This window comes from Pimephales promelas, chromosome 6 (genome assembly GCF_988280905.1).
Source record: "Pimephales promelas chromosome 6, fPimPro1.hap1.1, whole genome shotgun sequence".
Taxonomy (NCBI): Eukaryota; Metazoa; Chordata; class Actinopteri; order Cypriniformes; family Leuciscidae; genus Pimephales; species Pimephales promelas.
The window spans coordinates 1,445,411-1,464,458 of NC_142774.1; the positions used below are offsets into that span (position 1 = coordinate 1,445,411).

General features: G+C 38.6%; 4 protein-coding genes across 8 annotated transcripts; all 4 read right to left on the reverse strand.

The window, feature by feature from the left end:
- Window positions 1–13: 13 nt before the first annotated feature.
- LOC120459969 (uncharacterized) lies at window positions 14–9,074 on the reverse strand. Of its 2 annotated transcripts, none has more exons than XM_089132754.1 (7): window positions 8,927–9,074; window positions 8,502–8,834; window positions 2,227–2,538; window positions 1,707–1,898; window positions 1,528–1,623; window positions 1,343–1,416; window positions 14–1,250 (listed from the first exon to the last, which is right to left on the reverse strand). In XM_089132754.1, exons 1-7 carry the CDS (start codon window positions 8,976–8,978, stop codon window positions 1,041–1,043), a joined length of 1,269 nt encoding a protein of 422 aa, XP_088988880.1. In that variant the 5' UTR covers window positions 8,979–9,074; the 3' UTR covers window positions 14–1,040. The 2 variants fall into 2 exon arrangements, with proteins under 2 accessions (XP_088988880.1, XP_088988879.1); XM_089132753.1 differs by lacking the exons at window positions 8,502–8,834; window positions 8,927–9,074 and adding exons at window positions 3,776–4,108; window positions 4,201–4,304.
- LOC120459978 (uncharacterized) lies at window positions 5,358–8,138 on the reverse strand. Its single transcript, XM_089132791.1, has 5 exons — window positions 8,129–8,138; window positions 7,625–7,804; window positions 7,463–7,549; window positions 7,250–7,305; window positions 5,358–7,162 (listed from the first exon to the last, which is right to left on the reverse strand). The coding sequence occupies exons 2-5, from the start codon at window positions 7,791–7,793 to the stop codon at window positions 6,962–6,964; spliced, it is 513 nt and encodes a 170-aa protein (XP_088988917.1). The 5' UTR covers window positions 7,794–7,804; window positions 8,129–8,138; the 3' UTR covers window positions 5,358–6,961.
- A 480-nt stretch (window positions 9,075–9,554) lies between the features above and the next one.
- nilt55 (novel immunoglobulin-like transcript 55) lies at window positions 9,555–15,906 on the reverse strand. 2 transcript variants are annotated; one of them, XM_089132766.1, is made up of 7 exons: window positions 12,557–15,906; window positions 11,876–12,187; window positions 11,418–11,741; window positions 11,277–11,312; window positions 10,750–10,845; window positions 10,621–10,664; window positions 9,555–10,504 (listed from the first exon to the last, which is right to left on the reverse strand). In XM_089132766.1, exons 1-7 carry the CDS (start codon window positions 12,645–12,647, stop codon window positions 10,352–10,354), a joined length of 1,056 nt encoding a protein of 351 aa, XP_088988892.1. In that variant the 5' UTR covers window positions 12,648–15,906; the 3' UTR covers window positions 9,555–10,351. The 2 variants fall into 2 exon arrangements, with proteins under 2 accessions (XP_088988892.1, XP_088988894.1); XM_089132768.1 differs by lacking the exon at window positions 11,277–11,312.
- An 81-nt stretch (window positions 15,907–15,987) lies between these two features.
- On the reverse strand, window positions 15,988–18,949 carry LOC148978429 (polymeric immunoglobulin receptor-like). 3 transcript variants are annotated; one of them, XM_089132774.1, is made up of 7 exons: window positions 18,608–18,948; window positions 17,971–18,282; window positions 17,512–17,835; window positions 17,377–17,394; window positions 16,781–16,879; window positions 16,567–16,616; window positions 15,988–16,391 (listed from the first exon to the last, which is right to left on the reverse strand). In XM_089132774.1, the coding sequence occupies exons 1-7, from the start codon at window positions 18,696–18,698 to the stop codon at window positions 16,287–16,289; spliced, it is 999 nt and encodes a 332-aa protein (XP_088988900.1). In that variant the 5' UTR covers window positions 18,699–18,948; the 3' UTR covers window positions 15,988–16,286. The 3 variants fall into 3 exon arrangements, with proteins under 3 accessions (XP_088988900.1, XP_088988899.1, XP_088988901.1); XM_089132773.1 differs by having other exon boundaries at window positions 17,377–17,409; window positions 18,608–18,943; XM_089132775.1 differs by lacking the exon at window positions 17,377–17,394 and having other exon boundaries at window positions 18,608–18,949.
- Window positions 18,950–19,048: the final 99 nt, after the last annotated feature.

Consider the following 19,048-nt stretch of genomic DNA (forward strand, 5'->3'; position numbering starts at 1 on the left):
CTGAAGCTAATCATCAATAATAAATATTTCCTTTATTGTTTTCCACAAAGCAATGGATATAATAATTCCCACTCATTTAAGGTTTTAGATCATGGGCTGACTCCTAGATGAAAACAAATGCCCTGCATTAATCACGACTGCAGTGCCCGACACCATCGGATGGTCATCGAATTGCATTCTGGGATATTATTGCTTAATTAAAGCTGTATTCTGGCAGTACTACACACACACACACACACACACACACACACACACAAATAAAAATGTGACATTTTGGCAACAGATTTTTATATAAAATAAATTTGAATAATAATGCATCCATTATTGTACGAAAGTGGCATCAGAAAATATGTTTAGAGTGGCCGAAAATGGGTGGGCCGTAACAACACGGCATGTATTCTTTGTTACACAGCTTTTTTTTTTTTACTTTCATTAAAGCACTACAGCATTACCTTTCTCCACTTATTCAATCCTTCACTGTGTATTTAGTTTGTTTATATTTCTGTAATAAGCACTTGTAGATATGAACTAAATAAGTAGGCTAGTAACCACTTTTAGCATGGCTTAGCATACATCATTAAAGCAACTTTACCTTTTCCGTCAGTCTTAGTGCACGATGTAACTACAGAAGAGTCAAGTTTTAAATAGGTATAATATCGAAACACTTTGGTCATTTTTTTTTTTTTTTTTTTTTGAGAAATGCTAATGGTCTTGTGCACTTCAATGATGTATGCTAAGCTATGCTAAAAGTGGTACCGCCAGAACCGGAGATCGGCTGAAATGAGTAAAATTGTAAAATGAGCCTATTTCCAAAAATAATTAACAATTTGCCAATTTTCATCATCCATTGCGCGCGTTCCTGTTGTGTGTGCTCAAACTGGCAGTCCGCGAGCGTCGTCGAGCCTGAGGAGCAGGCGGCGGGAGAAACCACGATCTTCCATATTATGACTTGGACTGCAGTACCTGTTTCCACCACTAGCTGCCATTTAAGTGAGGCGTGATTCAGGTTTGAGTGTTCATGCATGAATGTCCACAGTGTTTTATGGTCTAACGACGGCGTAGTCACTAGTGTCCTGCCCGTCAGAAGTCCTGTCTGACAGATGAGATGAAAATTCGATGGTGGAGTAGGTGAGATTATCAGAGGGGCTGCTGGGTAATTGAGCTAAAGCATAAACAGGGGTGACCAAACTGTAGTCAGGATGATCAAGTGTGTTACCGATATCATCATAATCAGAGACACTATTAGTGACCTGACCAAAGAGAAGAGAAGATTGTAAAACAAATGGTTAGATTATAACCCACAGATAAAAGATCAACTCAAACAGATGATGACGAGACTCACTTCTCTGTTTGGTTTCATATCTCTGTTGGGCAGAGGCTCAGGCGGGCCTTGGTTGACAACTCTGGGCTGCTTTCCTGTTTTATGACAACAGATTTAGTGGATAAATGTATTAAAGACCTGTATTTTCAGTTTTGTGACTATAAAAATGAGAGGTAATATTAATGATTTGTGAGGAACACGGTCACCTTCTTTCTTTTGTCTCAATCTGAAGTACATAAACAGTAAGAATCCAAAGCATGTCAGGATCCCTATGACCACCAGCATGATGAACACGGTAAAACCTGGGAAAACAGACGACGAAACCATGTGAATATGACTACTTTTAAAGAAACGTCATAACTTTAATCGACTGAACTCATCATACCTGATCCTGGTTGAGGTGACTCTGCGTTATTAGATGGGGATTGGTTCAGTAACACTGAAGGTGAAGTTGTTGATGACGATAGAGGAAACACAGATGTGACGGGTGTGGTAGATACACTCTCTTCAGCCGCTGGTTTGCTGGTGTAAACTGTTGCTGTTGTGGTTGGTTTCGGTGACGTCTTCGCTGGTGTGCCTGAAGAACAAATTACCATTTGGTTTAATGCATGACAGTCTGCAGTTTAGTGCAGGCACGACGAGAATGCAAAACTACGATTATTCAAAGCTTTTTATATATTGTGCAGGCATTTTCAGAAAACATAAACGGTTTAATTACTGGCAGAAGATCATGTGATCTGTTGGCACTTCCCCTGACTGACACAGCTGTTAGTAACGCTTCGCTGCTGTCGAGGGTGTGGGGGAAATACAGCACTGTGTGTGTGAGTGTGACCATGTGTGTTTAGCTTTTTCACAAGTTATAAAGACATCATTATCAGCCATAAAAAAGGCTGATAGCATCTTACTGTTATTAACGTTCAGCTGCATCACTGAAATCCACTTGTTCTTGACTCCCGTCTCTCCAGCTCCACACCAGTATATCCCAGAATCCTCTAGTGTCAGCTCAGTGACGGTCACAGTAAAAACTCCTGCAGATTCATCATCCCTCAGAGAGAATCTGCCGTTACTGTTTGTTTGTGAGGAAACTTTGACAGCCGACGTCTCACAGATCGACGGGTCGCTTCCTTTGCACATGAACTTGATCTTGTTGTTCACGTCTCTGTTATAACGGCAGGAGATGTTCAGATGATGTCCGGTCACTCCAGACACGACAGACACTGAATCAGGGCATACATGACAGATTTAAGCGTCTCAAAGTCTCATTATGGCACGGCAGAACTGACGTCCATCCTGGAGTCTCAGATCTGTGATAGTGACGGTATATGAGCTGTTTAATCAGACACTAGTGTAAGTAATGGCAGATATTGTTTCACACTGTTTATCACTGGCTGATGATGGAATGAATATAAAGTTAAAACTTCTTCCTACAACAGAAAGACCTGGACTGCTGAATCACTGATGTCTGATATCAAGCTGTTAAATGGAACTGATTTAGACAAACACCTACAATTTGAGGTGCAAGTTACCGAAGAAATATATATAAATTTTAACTACACAACTAAAATATATATATATATATACCCAGCATGCCTTGAAAGAGTCTGGATGAAACTCAGTTTAAAGTGTAAGAATTTGAGTTGTGCAGTTATACTTTGTGTTTTGAGTGAACGATTCGTCCATAACTGAAATAGCGTGTCATGTGATGTGACAGGAAGTGATGCGGGTCAGTATCTGTGGTGTGAACACTCCCTCATGATCTTCTAGAGGATACTGTGGTTTCTGTTATCTCTCTTTATATCAAACACACAATACAGTGCTCTCTCTCTCTCTCTATCTCTCTCTCTCTCTCAATTCAATTCAATTCAGAAAGCTTTATTGGCATGACAAAAAAATACATTTTGTATTGCCAAAGCGTCAAAACAACATAGAAAATGATTTGGAACATTTAGTACACAAAATATTAAAACTGATATCATAAAACAATAATAATAAAATGAACAGATTAATAAATAAAATAAAATGGATTTAGAAATCATATATATATATATATGTATATATATACATAAAAATATATTTTTATTCTCTCTCTCTCTCTCTCACACACACACACACACACACACACACACACACACACACACACACACACAGCTCTATATATTTTATATATTTTTAGAGAATGTTAATGTTGTCTTGTGCATGTACTGTATATTTTACACTATCTCCATATGCAGTGATGAAGAGTTTCACACTCAAGTCAAGTCAAGTCAAGTCACATTTATTTATATAGCGCTTTTCACAATACAGATTGTATCAAAGCAGCTTCACAGTGATAACATGAAAGTAGCACAACACAGATCAACAACATTGCTAAACACTAAATAACCCCAACTGAGCAAGCTCAAAGCAAGCCAAAAGCAAGGCGACAGTGGCAACTAACTGTATATTCTGACTTACCAGGTTTAATTTCCAGAAGAATCTCTGTTTTGACATCATTATTTCCCCATCCTGTCTTCACACCACACCAGTATTGGCCTTCATCTGCTGTTCTCAGATCAGTGATGGTGACGGTGAAGATGTGGGTCGTTCTGTGATCGGTCAGAGAGAATCTCTCGTCTTTAGCTGGAGATCCAGATCCAACAACTTTGTCTTTATTAAGTATTGGACACCCTCCTCTGCACAGATATTTATCATATGTTTCATATTTAGACACATAAGGACAGCGTATTTCAACTTGTCCTCCTTCATAACCAGTGAAAGTCGAGATCTCCGTCGTCTCACATGCCAACACTAAAAACATAAGAGAGAGAAACTCAGCTCAGAGCAAACACGGACCTGATTGAGAACAGGTGATGCTTTAGAAACACAGAATAAACTCTTACCTGACATGATGAGCAGGAGAAATATGAGTTTATGATCACAGATCTGCATCATCTTCTGCTTTATCTGTGAGCCGCTGGGGGCCGGTGTTATGAAGAGCTGCTCGCTCTCTCTCTCTCTCTCACTCACACACACACTCTCTCCTCCTCTCTAATGTAGTGTCTGTAGCTCCCTCTATTGAGATCTTCATTTAATAAATTCATTCTTCCATTTTCAATTATTGATTTAGCAGACACAAATAAATTCAGTCTTGACCTTAGAAGGAACCAATGAAGTGTCTGTGGGTTTACCTGATCTCTGGTCAGTTTTATACATTTGTAGACTATTTAATTAGACATTAGTATAATTAAAAATGAATAATGGTATTTAATAGTCGTATTGGCCAGTTTAGCTGAGCCATTCATAGAACTAACAAAACAAACCCTGACAATTGATAAAAGAACATATATACACTTGATAATCTTGCTAAATAATTAGATAATTACATTTGAAAGATTTCACTTACAATAAAACATTTGCAATAGATTTGTGAAAGGGTTTTTATGCATGTTTGGCCTGGGTTTCTGTTGCATTCACACTGTTGACCACTAGGGGTCGCCGTGGAGACGGGTGTCAGATTGTTTCAAAGCCTGACACAATACGGCACATCTGTACGGAAGCCCTGAACCGCAACGTAAAAAAGAAAAAAAAAAATCTGTAAAAAAAAAAATCTAGCATTTCGAGATTAAAGTCGAAAAATTTCGAGATTAAAGTCAAAACATTACGATAATAGAAGTGTGTGCATTCATAACATCATAACAGTGCGCGTCCACTAGCTCAGTGCGTGCGTGTGTGTGTAAAGATACAGTCTAACTGCCATGGATTTTAGATCAGCTTCAACGGAAGACTGTATTCTCGTACTCTCGAAATATTTCGACTTTTTTCTCGAAATGTTTCAACTTTAATCTCGATACGTTTCAACTTAATCACAAAATGTTTCGACTTTATGTATATATATATATTATTTGTGAAACTTTCTTTTATTTCTTCACTACTTTGGAAAGATCAGATTATTTTTCAGGAAATTTTAGGTTTGTGTCACCTTAGAAACCTCTTGTTTACTGGAGTAATATTTTATTAGTGTTTCTCAACTTTACTAAAGAGTTTGTGTACACCGTCCACCACGAATAAACATTTCACAATCACACTCTCTTGCCGTTGCGGGATGTGGGCTGAAGTTGTATTTTCTGCGCATTTCAGTGAAGACGACTCTCAACACATTTCCTATCATACATGCCAATGAAAGACGACTGAGCCAATCAGAGTGAGAACACTTTAGCCCCGCCCATTCTGCAGACAGGCCCTTCTCATTAATCAAGATCTGTTGGATGCATCGCGTCAAGTATGATCAGACTTTACAGATTTATTCCAGATTTATTTATTCCACCGCTCTGCTTTTCCATGGTATTCAATGTAAACACACTCAAGACAGACATCTGTAATCGATAATCGAATTTGCTCGTGTCTCGTTTCATGGCACGGCCCTCCAAAGACGTGGAGCTCGAGATAAAAGAAGTTCAACTTATGAAAGATATGTCTCTAGATCTTCTGTTTTCCCCCGTTTTACTACTTGTGTGTCATGTGTGGATTCAGATATATAACCAAAGAGTTTCACTTAGTTTTACAAGGTCATCATAGACTAAAGGCCGTTACATAGTCAACGCATCGGTACGCATACGCGTCCGCATGGCTATGCATCGCTACGCTTTGGCCGCCATTATGCGTCGATGCGTAGCCAAATGTGTCGTCCTAGTTTTTGATACGCGACGCACTGATGCACGCAATACTATGCGTTATCGGTGGGGGCGACATTGCAAGAATTGTACATTAATTCAAATATATCATGTTAACAGAAGAAGAAGGTTTGAATAGAATGGCGTGCGAGGAGGAATAATTATACGAGCTTATACCAGCATTTAATATCATCCGCATTTATACGACAGTTCACCACAATTAGTACACTTAAATAAAATTGCGTTGGAAAATGCCTGAGAGAGGTTGCAATCGCGATGGGAAAGACAGAATCAGGTGAAAACGGACTGGAAAAGTGCCCGTGACAAATTTACCAGCCTGGTTATATGAATTAATGATTTATGGATATGAATTAATGAATTAAAATACCAAATTAGTTAAAATGTGTAATGGTTTTTACATAATTTAAATAATACCAAATAATAAAAAATGTGTAATGGTTTCCACATAATACCAAATAAATTAAAATGTGTAAATTGTTAAATAATAATAAAAAACTCATGCTTCAAATCGAACTTTTATCAATTTATTTGTCAGTGCTACCCAATCGTAGCACACTGTATTGGTGGGGAAACACGCCAGCATCTGATAAAAAGTAATCAGCCAGCTGCTCCCTGACAAGGATCGAGGGTCTGCTGCTGCCAACCGAAAACCGTGGTCCGCCCAACAACGTGCTGCCTCCACTTCACTCTCCAGGCTGGACCTCTCCGGTGTCAGGCGTCGCATCCACAAAGGTGGCGGGCATGTATCTGGCACGTTCAGTGGATGCCAGAAAGTTGTGGAGAGCCACGCACGCCTTCACGAGCTTCACCGCTTTTTCAAGTTTGCAGTGAAAAATCTACTACCCCCTGTTGCGTGACCGGTGTATTGCATTTTACGCATCGCCCGTGACGCTTGCGTCTGCTTTAACACTATGAAAGGAAGCGCGTCGCTCGCGTCACTCGCGTTGCTTTCTCGCGTAGCTCGCGTTGACTATGTAACGGCCCTAATATTTTCATTTAATTCCTGCCCCACTGAAGTCCAGTCCGAATGATCTGTGGTCTGAAATATGACGGTTGAATATGTGAGGGAATCAGAGGCGTTGTGTTCATCGAACACTGGAAGGCCCAAACTGAAGCCAGCACGAGTGTTTGTGCACATCATCTCTTCATAATGACAGATGGTGAGAGTGGCCTGAAATAAGAGAAGAAAGACATGAGCAATTAAGGACATGGTCAACAGTGAAGATGAACAGATTGAGATAAACTCAAAGAAACTCACGTCTTCAGTAAGCAGGGTTTCAGACGAGAACTGAACGACACCTTTCATCCACACTCCTGTTTCGGGACACCAGATTGGGACGAAATGAAGTAAGGACTTTTAATTTGACAGGATGTGAAAGTTCGGTTATGAAAATGTTTTATATAAGATTAAAAATAGGTTTTCTATAGCGTGTAAAATTATGTGTTGTGACGGAGAGAACGACAGTTTTACCTTGCCTCTTGTGTCTTAAACCGAAATATGTAATCACTGACAATCCGAACACCATCAATATCCCCATAATTGTCGACATAATGTTGACTGTTGAAAAACAAAAAAATTATCTTAAATTATCCAAAAAAAATCTGATCTGATTATAAGTAACAGAATTTGTACCTAGCTTTAATTGTGGTGATAATGAAGAATCAGACGTGTGTGATGAAGATGAAGATGAAGGTGGTAGTGATGAGGTTGTAGATGTGACGCGTCTGATGGATGAACTATCTTTAGTCGCCTGTTTAGTCATGTGATGATCTGAAGATGTGCTGATTGGTTTATGTGACATCTTTGAAATGTCTGAAGCACAAATGATCATTGGGTTTAATTTATGATACATGATCTATAGATGATGACATTAACAATCTAAATGACAGTCTATAGTTTATGCCGTTATTGCAGAATAAAAACTATTTAAGATTGTTTGCTTTCATATATTGAGCATGCATTTCAGAAGAAGTGTCATATTGTGGCACACAGTCGTGACCTTTCCCGTGACTCAGCTGTTACTAACCCTTCACTGATGTGTGGTGGAAATACAGAACTGTATGTGTGACCAGAAACACTTGTCAGATCATCAGATTATGATCTTAAAAATAATAACTGAGGCTGATAGCATCTTACCGTTATTAATGTTCAGTGTAAGAGTTGTGTAAGAAAAAGTGTAAGAATTTGAGTTGTGCAGTTATACTTTGTGTTTTGAGTGAACGATTCGTCCATAACTGAAACAGCGTGTCATGTAATGTGACAGGAAGTGATGCGGGTCAGTATCTGTGGTGTGAACACTCCCTCATGATCTTCTAGAGGATAGTGTGGTTTCTGTTATCTCTCTTTACATCTTTAAACACACAATACTGTACTCTTTCTCTCACACACACTCTGTATATTATATATTTTTAGAGAATGTTAATGTTGTCTTGTGCATGTACTGTATATTTTACACTATCTTCATATGCACTGATGAAGAGTTTCACACTAACTGTATATTCTGACTTACCAGGTTTAATTTGCAGAAGAATCTCTTTGTATTTATCAGGTTTTAGAAGTCCTGTCTGCACACCACACCAGTATTGACCTTCATCTGCTGTTCTCAGATCAGTGATGGTGACGGTGAAGATGTGGGTCGTTCTGTGATCGGTCAGAGAGAATCTCTCGTCTTTAGCTGGAGATCCAGATTCAACAACTTTGTCTTTAATAAGTATTGGACACTCTCCTCTGCAGAGATATTTATTATATGTTTCATATCTAGACTCATAAGGACAGCGTATTTCAACTTGTCCTCCTTCATGACCAGTGAAAGTCAAGATCTCCGTCGTCTCACATGCCAACACTAAAAACATAAGAGAGAGAAACTCAGTTCAGAGCAAACACGGACCTGATTGAGAACAGGTGATGTTTTAGAAACACAGAATTAACTCTTACCTGACATGATGAGCAGGAGAAATATGAGTTTATGATCACAGATCTGCATCATCTTCTGCTTTATCTGTGAGCCGCTGGGGGCCGGTGTTATGAAGAGCTGCTCGCTCTCTCTCTCTCTCTCTCACTCACTCACACACACACACACACTCTCTCTTACTCTCTAATGCAGTGTCTGTAGCTCCCTCTATTGAGATCTTCATTAACTAAATTAATTGTTCTATTTTCATTTATTGATTTAGCAGACACAAATAAATTCAGTCTTGACCTTACTGTGTTAACGTGAACGCTACTAATCAAGGAACTGGCTTTACTGACGAGATGCGCATAACATTCTTGCTACTTTTTGAAATGGTGCAGGCTAGTTGAGATGTTTTGTGTACAATTGTTGATGAATAATGAATATTTCTCTTGTTTTTGATTTTGTACGTTTAAAAAACAACTAACTGTGAAATGATTTTGTAAGTAAAGTTTTTTTTTTTCAAAATCTGTCTTTTTCTTACACTTACACACACTGTCAAGTGTTATTCTCATTTAGTTGTGCTTAACCCTCACTCGATAGGGAGGTACCAATCTTGAACATTAAACTGTTTCACTCAATAACCAGGCCTCAATTTGGATCTTTGTCCTTTTCTTTTATTTGTCATCACTTCTTGAACACACACACACACACACACACTAATTTGCTCCTTCTCTCTATGTAACACAGTGTCTGTAGCTCCCTCTACTGACATCTTCATTGAATAAGTTCAGTCCAACACTTACATTTATTCATTTAGCAGACACAAATAAATGTATACTCTGATCTTCAAAGAGATTTAAGGCAGTTTAGAAACCATATCAAAATAAGAACTATCTTTCATCAGTTCCTCAACACTGATCATCATAATGGAGACATGCACCATTCAAAAGTATTGTTTAACTGTGTTAAACTAAATATTCAACCACTTGCTCTCAGTATAATATAATAATGAAATTATTATCAGAGGACTAGCATTTTCAATAAAATATTACTTCTATAAAAATATTCAATAAAATATTATCACATTATACTACCAAAAAATAAAATAAATAATAATTAATTCAGTTGTGTCAAGTATTGCTCCTTTGCTGTGTCATTATGTCTCTCTTTAAAAGTGGTGATAGTCAGAAAAAAAAGAAAACTTATGGATGACTTTAGTTTTCAAAATGAATCATTACTTAATCTTAATGTGCTCTTTAAAGGCCATTTAACCCACATTTGGTCTTAAAGGGGTTAATTTTAATGATATCATTCATATAAACATATGGACTTTTATGTCAAAAGAGTTTATATGACTGTAGCAAACGATTGGTTGTCAAAATAAAACAAACAAAAAAAAGATTGTCAACAAACCCAAATAAAGTCAAATCAATGAGGAAAGAATGGAGAGATTATGATGTGTGTCTTCAGTGTTCAGTGTCATGAGACTTTTCAGCCAGTGTGTAGAAATCACTGCCAGAGGGGCTTGTGGGTAAATGTACTGTGGCGTAAACTGTGTTTAAACCAATGGACTCCTGAGCAGAGTCCTGAATCGCTTCATAGTGAGGACAATTGACTTCCTGAAAGGGAAAGATTATATTAAATAACATGATAAATAATTATAATGTTTTTAAAGGACTTTTGCAGTTGTACACAAACATGGTTCTACATTGTTTTCAGAAACATGCAGTTTTACCTCATCGCCGTCTCTTGCGTTCCTCTGATCCAACGAGACTGAACCTGTGGATGGACAAAATGATGAAACCATGACATAAAACATTTCATGTTTGGTTTGTTCATAAAACCAGAGCGTTTGAGTTTGTACCTTCTGTCTTCTTCCATCTGCACTTGAACAACATCAAACTCAGTCCTACAGCTAACAACAGGATCACACACGAACACACCGTACTGATGATGAGATCTGAAAAACACACACATGACAGTAAAAAACTGATATGAAAGTGCCCTCTTCCAACTTCAGTTATGATTGAGAGCTTGTCGCGTTAAAAAAATATGGATATTATAATGCTATTTTTGATGTGCATAACACACTTCAAATGATTAAAAATGTACTGTATGTAAATATGTACTATTTCAATGAAGCTAGCTGATGCGGGAGATATAAGTTTATCTGACGATCCAAAATACAGTGACATGGATGACAGCGAATGTTAGGAAAATATCCTTACACTGACCAATCAAAATCAGAGGAGGCTCATAATAAAATACTCAAAAATGGTAAAGCACTTAACTAGCCAATTGCTTCCACTTTGCTTTTCTAAACTTTCATTAATCAAAATGCAGAACAATTCTGTGATATTCTGAGAGACATATGTGTGTTAAAGAACTCACCAGACTGGCCTGAAACATCTCTTTGTTCATGATTTTCTATTGTCGCCCACATGCAGAAGATAGGTCAGACATCAAACTTACACTGTATAATTGACATTGCATGTGCATTTAATGTATAATTTGTTGCTAATTGTTTTTCACCTGAAACATGAAGCTGAATCTCCGTGAGAAGGGGAGTGTAGATGATTTTGTTGTTGTCTATCCCACAGAAATACACCCCGGCATCACTTCTTTCCACATCAGCAATATTCACAGAGAAAACATGTTTCTGCTCGTTTTCATTCAGAGAAAACCTCTCATTGGTGGCCGAATGTCCAAATGTATGAATAATAGACTCTAATAATCCATTCTGTACTTTGAACAATTGCTTGCCACGATCTTTATATGTATCTGGATATTTGCAGTGAATGACCGCAGTTTCTCCTAAATAAGCGGTCTGATCCTCTGATCTCCCACAACACAACTCTGAAAACCAGAGAATTGTAATTAGCAAAGTCTAACAAATCCTGTTACAGTAAAATTAAGTCTCAGGTTTAACAGAAGATGTTAAACCTAAAGGCCTGACAGAGGAAATGAGCAACATGGTAATTAATTCTTACCTTGTTTCACATTGAAATCCACCGTCTGAACCGTTTGACTGCCGGCTTGACATCTGTACGTCCCGCTGTCGGTTACGGTCAGGTTTCTGATGAGTACACTGATCAATATCCGAGATTCACCTTCGATCATAGAGATTCTCTCTTCTGGGATCCATAAATCCTTCTTTACTTCTGTCATGGTTGTACATTCACTGCCAGACACTTTGCAAAAGCTTTTTGCACTTTCTCTTGTTTCATCTCTATATACACAGTTGATGATGATACTTCCTCCTGTGATGCCAGTCATGGTGTCAACAGCGTCGCCCACGTGACCTGTCAATCAAATTCAGTTCCTCTTTAAGAGCCTTACAAAGTCATACTAACAAAACTGTAAAAATTCACATATAAAGTGGACAGGCAAAACACGTAATAGCACAATGCTTGATCAGATGGAGGCCAGAAGTGAGAAGGGAAAAACCTTGGATACGTTTTGAGGATACATTTTTGGGTCACATGGTGGAAGTCCCACAATAATTGTCAATAAAAATAAAAATAAAAAACTTTACAATATTAAGATATACATAACATGTGTGTGCACTCAATCCATGCGTAGTCAAAAGCTTGCACATGACAATCCTCATGATTTAATATCAGGTGAGTAAATAGGTAAAGTCTGAGATACCGTAATTATAAACGTCTGACCTGTAATCAGGCAGAGAGTGAAGAAGAGGAAGAAGAGGAAGGTCTTCATAATCACGAATGATGAAACTGTGAATCCGCTTGTATTGTTCATCAGTCAGAGACACTGCGAGTTCCTCCGTTGCGTCTGATTTTGTGTTTTTATCTTGTGCTCTTAAAGAGTTTTTAATAATACTAACAGCTCCACCTCTTCCTTTTTCCCCATCGCTAAACTCTTCTGACTCACTGTGATGAAATACATCCTGTCACTGACACACAAGGGGCTCATAATAACATTCACTGTAATGTTAATGTTAATGTTTAGAGAAAGCGTATACGTTTCGAAAGCTTCTTTGAAAGCACACAGTCTTGCCAGTCAGTCACTCTTAAAGATTCATTACAGCCCACATAGCAATTTTTTCTGGCCCAGCTCGGGCCCACAATCACGTTTCCCTCGGCCCAAGTACCGCAAAGAATGACGGCGCTGAAGTGGCCCAGAACTGGATTATAGACAAGGGTCACACATGGGCCATAACCGGCCCGAATGGCAGCCAGTTAATCACGCTTAACTGGCCCTGAACTGGGCCAAAACAGGTTTTATTATTGGTACCAATTCTAAGTTAACCATTTCAACACCACCCTTTCAAACCCCAAAACTGAACCATATCCCAGCTTAGTCTTACCCAAACCATGTGAACCCAATCCTCGGCCCAAGTACCGCAAAGAATGACGGCGCTGAAGTGGCCCAGAACTGGATTAAAGACAAGGGCCACACATGGGCCATAACCGGTCCAAATCTCAACCAGTGAATCACCCTTAACTGGCCCTGAACTCGGCCAAAACACATGTTATTATTGGTACCAATTCTCAGCCATAAATTAACCATATCGACACCACCCTTTAACCAGAAACCCCAAAACTGAGCCATAACCCAGCCTAATCTTACCCAACCCAATCCTCGGCCCAAGTACTGCAAAGAATGACGGCGCTGAGGTGGCCCAGAATTGGATTAAAGACAAGGGTCACACATGGGCCATAACCGGCCCGAATCGCAGCCAGTTAATTGCACTTAACTGGCCCTGAACTGGGTTCTATTATTGGTTCTAATTCTAAGTTAACTATTTCAGCACCACCCTTTCAAACCCCAAAACTGAGCCATATCCCAGCCTAATCTTACCCAACCCAATCCTCGGCCCAAGTACTGCAAAGAATGACGGCGCTGAAGTGGCCCAGAATTGGATTAAAGACAAGGGTCACACATGGGCCATAACTGGCCCGAATGGCAGCCAGTTAATCACCCTTAACTGGCCCTGAACTGGGTTTTATTATTGGTTCTAATTCTAAGTTAACCATTTCAGCACCACCCTTTCAAACCCCAAAACTGAGCCATATCCCAGCTTAATCTTACCCAACCCAATCCTCGGCCCAAGTACTGCAAAGAATGACGGCGCTGAAGTGGCCCAGAACTGGATTAAAAGACAAGGGTCACACATGGGCCATAACCGGTCCGAATGGCAGCCAGTTAATCACGCTTAACTGGCCCTGAACTGGGTTCTATTATTGGTACCAATTCTAAGTTAACCATTTCAACACCACCCTTTCAAACCCCAAAACTGAGCCATATTCCAGCCTAATCTTACCCAAACCATGTGAACAAATAAGGCACAGAAAAATTCTATTTTATTCAATTCAAATTTTATTTAAAGCCCCATTATGACGTTTTTTAAATTTAGCTCTCGGGCAGGGACGTGCACAGGGGGGTTGCTCAGGTTGCCCGGGCAACTGCCCATATGCCCTTCTCGACTCAGGTTGCCCTTCCGAGGAAAAAAAAAATCGTACAATGGATGTAGAATTTCACGTAGGCCTAGACAAAAAAATAATATAAAAATCGCAAAGCCTCATTCACTTCCATTCGGGCACTGAAAGGGAAAGTCAAACTGTTTACGTGGCTGCAGTGCCGCACGCGACCATAGACTGCACGCGACCGGTGTGTATGGTAAGGCACCGCAAATTACTCAGGCCGCGCCTCCATCTCGTGTCGCGCGCTAATAAATGTGTACGAAGTCAATGACAAAATGAAGCGAAACTATCCTTCTCGTCACGAAAAGAGGAAGAAGAAAAACATGAGAGTGAATTGCGGGCAGCAGTCAGGTAAACTTGTGTTCTCTCCTCTCTAGTTTGATGTCAGCAAAGTTTGAAGGTTTTTGGTCTTGCTAACCTATCTGGGCAGGCAGTGCATCTCTTGCATCACTTTTTGCCTGACAAAAGTGAGAGTAAAATACCATTATTTATTACGTTTTGTTTTTTATAAACGACAAAGTGCAACAACAGTGTTTGTTTACTACAGCTAACATAACCGCGTCGCGTGTGTTGCGTTCATATGCGCGTGCACGAAATGAAACTCGCATTTTTCAAGCAGAAATGTGGAGACCAGAAATACTGTACAATACATGAATGATGGCACTCCCAATCAAAGTACACATTATAAAGACACTGATTATCTAGTCTCAGTGTAGTTAAAAACTCTAAACAACTGCACTAATTATGCAAGATAGAACCAATGTATTGGCAATTTGACATTGATTGACTATTGATTTATAGGCTATATTGAATTTAAAATGATGATTAGCTGGACATTCTGGTCAATATGAATGCAAATCCCTCAGTAAATAACAATAAATCAAGATTTGCTTCAACATGCATAAAAAAATAAATAAATAAAAATCATAGGCTACTGATTCCAAAAAATACCCAGGCTGTAGAGTGAATCAAAATTAATCCCAAAAGCCAAAGTTCAGGGTTGTACTTTATTATTTTCTTCTTATTTATGTTTACGTTAATATTCACTTGTTATCTTAACATTCTATAAAAATGCTTTATTCAGTAAATATTATTTGTTTGAACCTCATTCTGTTCTATATTGTTGTACTTATTCTTTGACTGTTTTGTTTAAAGGAGGGAGGATTTTTATTGGGCGGTATTGAGTGGCAATGGCAAATGGTTTACATGGCTCACGGCATCACAGATCAGGTAGAGGGCCCCATAGCAGAATTTTGCTTAGGGCCCCAGGGGGAGGTCAGGATTGGCAAAAAAGGATTGTATTTTTTCCCGAAATCTAAGCGTTTTTTATTTTTTCGAGTTTTTCCATTCAATCCAGATTATTTCTTTTCAAATAAATAAATAAATAATAATAATAATAAAAAACAATAAACAACAATATGAGGAACTCTTTTGCTCATTTGTCTCATCTCTGACATTTTGCAATCTTTATAAAAAATAATAAGACCATAAGATGAGGCATTGCGTTTGGACATAAACACGGCCAGATAAGGCAATTTGGAAGGTGACAAATTCAACTGAATATATTCCTTCATATAGCCCGTGAGGGAGGGGGGGGGGGTGCCCTTTTTTCAGGTCAGAGCAACTGCCCCTCAAAATTCCTGTGCACGTCCCTGCTCTCGGGGTCCCCCTACAGTTGGGAAACAGTATTGTCTTTACTACTGTCGTAAAATCTGTCATGGTTACACTAGGGAATACACGCGTGCATTTGTTGACAAGCGATACCCCCGAACTCTGCAGAAGGAAGGAGTTCTCACATCTTGGGCAGACTCCAGTGTTGCGTGCGAAATGTCTTGTAATCTTATGAATAGAAAAGACAAAACGAGATTGGTAAGGACTCATTTTTAGTAAAACAATGAAATTGATGAGGAGGATGAAGATTTCTCGTGGCCCTTATTATGCTTCTGAATGTTTATTAGTTTGTGAAGTCATTTATGTTGTGGTGTTGTACACAGCTGTAAACCACTGTAGTTTCCGTGTCCTTGTCATTTGGATTACAGTGACGGCCAGTGTCTTTGATCTACAGTCACAGGAAACTTCTGTTAGTTAACAGATCCATCAAAGATCTCAATCTGTTTTACAAGTTCACACAGTTTAACACCAGAATATGATCATTCACACACAAGCTGGAGATTCAATATCATGACAGAGTCGAGGAAGAAATACAAATCCACAATCTGTTTCTGCTGACTCACCTGATCATAAATCACTGGATTAAACACAACCGTGGTGAACGACATCAGACCTGAGCAATAGATCAACATTACAGTCTTACTCAGATTGCTGCTTCAAGACTCTTAATTTAATCCAGTTAAATCATCCCAAACCCAACTTGTAGGTAATATTCAGTGTTTTGTTGTGTGCTCAAAAACATTAGAGAAAAGGAATGTGTTTAGTGTAAAATATTACCTTTAGACTTTCTCATTCGCACAGCCACTATAATCAGTGGAACTGCTATCAGGAGTAAAATTAAAGCCTCCGCAGTGATAATGATAATCACAAATGAACCTGAAAAACACAAGAGGAAAACACTGTCTGGAAAACAGTAAGAAGAAAGAGAAACTCCAAATATCCAGAATAGAAACTAATAATCACTAATAACTATTTATGATTGTCACCATTGTTGAGATACATATGATTATGTCTGTGTGAGTCTGAATGGTGCCATAAAGTTCATTTTTAAAAGCATAGTTTCTGAAGGTAAATCAAATACATAAAACTAAAATTTTGACCAAAATATTTTTCAGTTCCCACTTTTTAAATCCTGATTTTGAGCTTTTCTCGTCCGGAGAGTATAGGGATGTTATACATGCTATTTTCACTGTGTGTAAAACATAAAATGCTTAAAATGATTATTCATATGCAATGTTTAATGATTGTGCCATGTTTAAGTTTATCTCATGCTTGGTTTATAAAATTCCAATTTTCAATTTTCAGCACATTACTTTCACTTTACTGTTCTAAACTGTCATATTCTGAGGTATATATTTGTGCAAAGAACTCACCAGACTGGACTGAAACATCTGTTCTTGATTCCATTGTTTCCCACATAGAGACAATAGAGCAGAAATCAAAATTACACGGTTTAATTGACATTACATGTACATTTAATGTGTAATTTATTGCTAATTGTTTCTCACCTGAAACATGAAGCTGAATCTCCGTGAGAAGGGGAGTGTAGATGATTTTGTTGTTGTCTATCCCACAGAAATACACCCCGGCATCACTTCTTTCCACATCAGCAATAGTCACAGAGAAAACATGTTCCTGTTCGTTTTCACTCGGAGAAAACCTCTCATTGGTGGCCGAATGTCCAAATGTATGAATAATAGACTCTAATAATCCATTCTGCACTTTGAACAATTGCTTGCCACGATCTTTATATGTATCTGGATATTTGCAGTGAATGACCGCAGTTCCTCCTAAATAAGCGGTCTGATCCTCTGATCTCCCACAACACGAATCTGAAAACCAGAGAATTGTAATTAACAAAGTCTAACAAATCCTGTTACAGTAAAATGAAGTCTCAGGAACAAACATTAGATGTTAAACCTAAAGGCCTGACAGAGGAAATGAGCAACATGGTAATTAATTCTTACCTTGTTTCACATTGAGATCCATCGTCTGAACCATTTGACTGCCGGCTTGACATCTGTACGTCCCGCTGTCGGTTACGGTCAGGTTTCTGATGAGTACAATGATCAATATCCGAGATTCATCCTCGATCATAGAGAATCTCTCGTCTGGGATCCATAAATCCTTCTTTACTTCTGTCATGGTTGTACATTCACGGCCAGACACTTTGCAAAAGCTTTTTGCACTTTCTCTTGTTTCATCTCTATATACACAGTTGATGATGATACTTCCTCCTGTGATGCCAGTCACGGCGTCAGCAGCGTCGCCCATGTGACCTGTCAATCAAATTCAGTTCCTCTTTAAGAGCCTTACAAAGTCATACTTACAAAAATGTAAAAATTCACATATAAAGTGGACAGGCAAAATACGTAATAGCACAATGCTTGATCAGATGGCCAGATGGAGGCCAGAAGTGAGAAGGGACACAATAGTCGCACAATAATTGTCAATAAAAATAAAAAACTTTACAATATTAAGATATACATGACATACCATGTTAACATGTGTGTGTATACTCAGTCCATCATGACAATCCTCAAGATTTAATATCAAGTGAGTAAATAGGTAAAGTCTGAGATACTGTAATTATAAACGTCTGACCTGTAATCAGGCAGAGAGTGAAGAAGAGAAAGAAGAGGAAGGTCTTCATAATCACGAATGATGAAACTGTGAATCCGCTTGTATTGTTCATCAGTCAGAGACACTGCGAGTTCCTCCGTTGCGTCTGATTTTGTGTTTTTATCTTGTGCTCTTAAAGAGTTTTTTTAATAATACAAACAGCTCCACCTCTTCCTTTTTCCCCATCGCTAAACTCTTCTGACTCACTGTGATGAAATACATCCTGTCACTGACACACAACAGTTAAACCTGTCATGAATTCACAGATTAGTGAAAGTAGTCTTCAACAGTTTATATACAGGATTTGTCAAGAGCAGAGAACAGAGGCATCAAGTCTTTTTCAACAACTTCTAAAGAGCCGGTCATCTGCCCTAAAACAAGCAGAGCTAAACAATACAAAAAAAAAAACAGTAGCGCCTCCTA

Bases quoted from the DNA above. Each gene is read 5' to 3' on its own strand.
- LOC120459978 (XM_089132791.1), bottom strand. From the start codon at position 7,793: ATGTCACATAAACCAATCAGCACATCTTCAGATCATCACATGACTAAA. The intron at 7,306-7,462 runs GTAAAACTGTCG...GTCCCGAAACAG, and splicing joins TTTAAGACACAAGAGGCAAG to GAGTGTGGATGAAAGGTGTC. The intron at 7,163-7,249 runs GTGAGTTTCTTT...CTCTTATTTCAG, and splicing joins AAACCCTGCTTACTGAAGAC to GCCACTCTCACCATCTGTCA.
- LOC120459969 (XM_089132754.1), bottom strand. From the start codon at position 8,978: ATGATGCAGATCTGTGATCATAAACTCATATTTCTCCTGCTCATCATG. The intron at 8,835-8,926 runs GTAAGAGTTAAT...TTATGTTTTTAG, and splicing joins TCTCCTGCTCATCATGTCAG to TGTTGGCATGTGAGACGACG. The intron at 1,417-1,527 runs GTGACCGTGTTC...GTCATAAAACAG, and splicing joins ATTGAGACAAAAGAAAGAAG to GAAAGCAGCCCAGAGTTGTC.
- nilt55 (XM_089132766.1), bottom strand. From the start codon at position 12,647: ATGAACAATACAAGCGGATTCACAGTTTCATCATTCGTGATTATGAAG. The intron at 12,188-12,556 runs GTCAGACGTTTA...TTTGATTGACAG, and splicing joins CACTCTCTGCCTGATTACAG to GTCACGTGGGCGACGCTGTT. The intron at 10,665-10,749 runs GTACAAACTCAA...GTCCATCCACAG, and splicing joins CAGATGGAAGAAGACAGAAG to GTTCAGTCTCGTTGGATCAG.
- LOC148978429 (XM_089132773.1), bottom strand. From the start codon at position 18,698: ATGAACAATACAAGCGGATTCACAGTTTCATCATTCGTGATTATGAAG. The intron at 18,283-18,607 runs GTCAGACGTTTA...TTTGATTGACAG, and splicing joins CACTCTCTGCCTGATTACAG to GTCACATGGGCGACGCTGCT. The intron at 17,410-17,511 runs GTGAGAAACAAT...TGTGGGAAACAA, and splicing joins GATTCAGCTTCATGTTTCAG to TGGAATCAAGAACAGATGTT.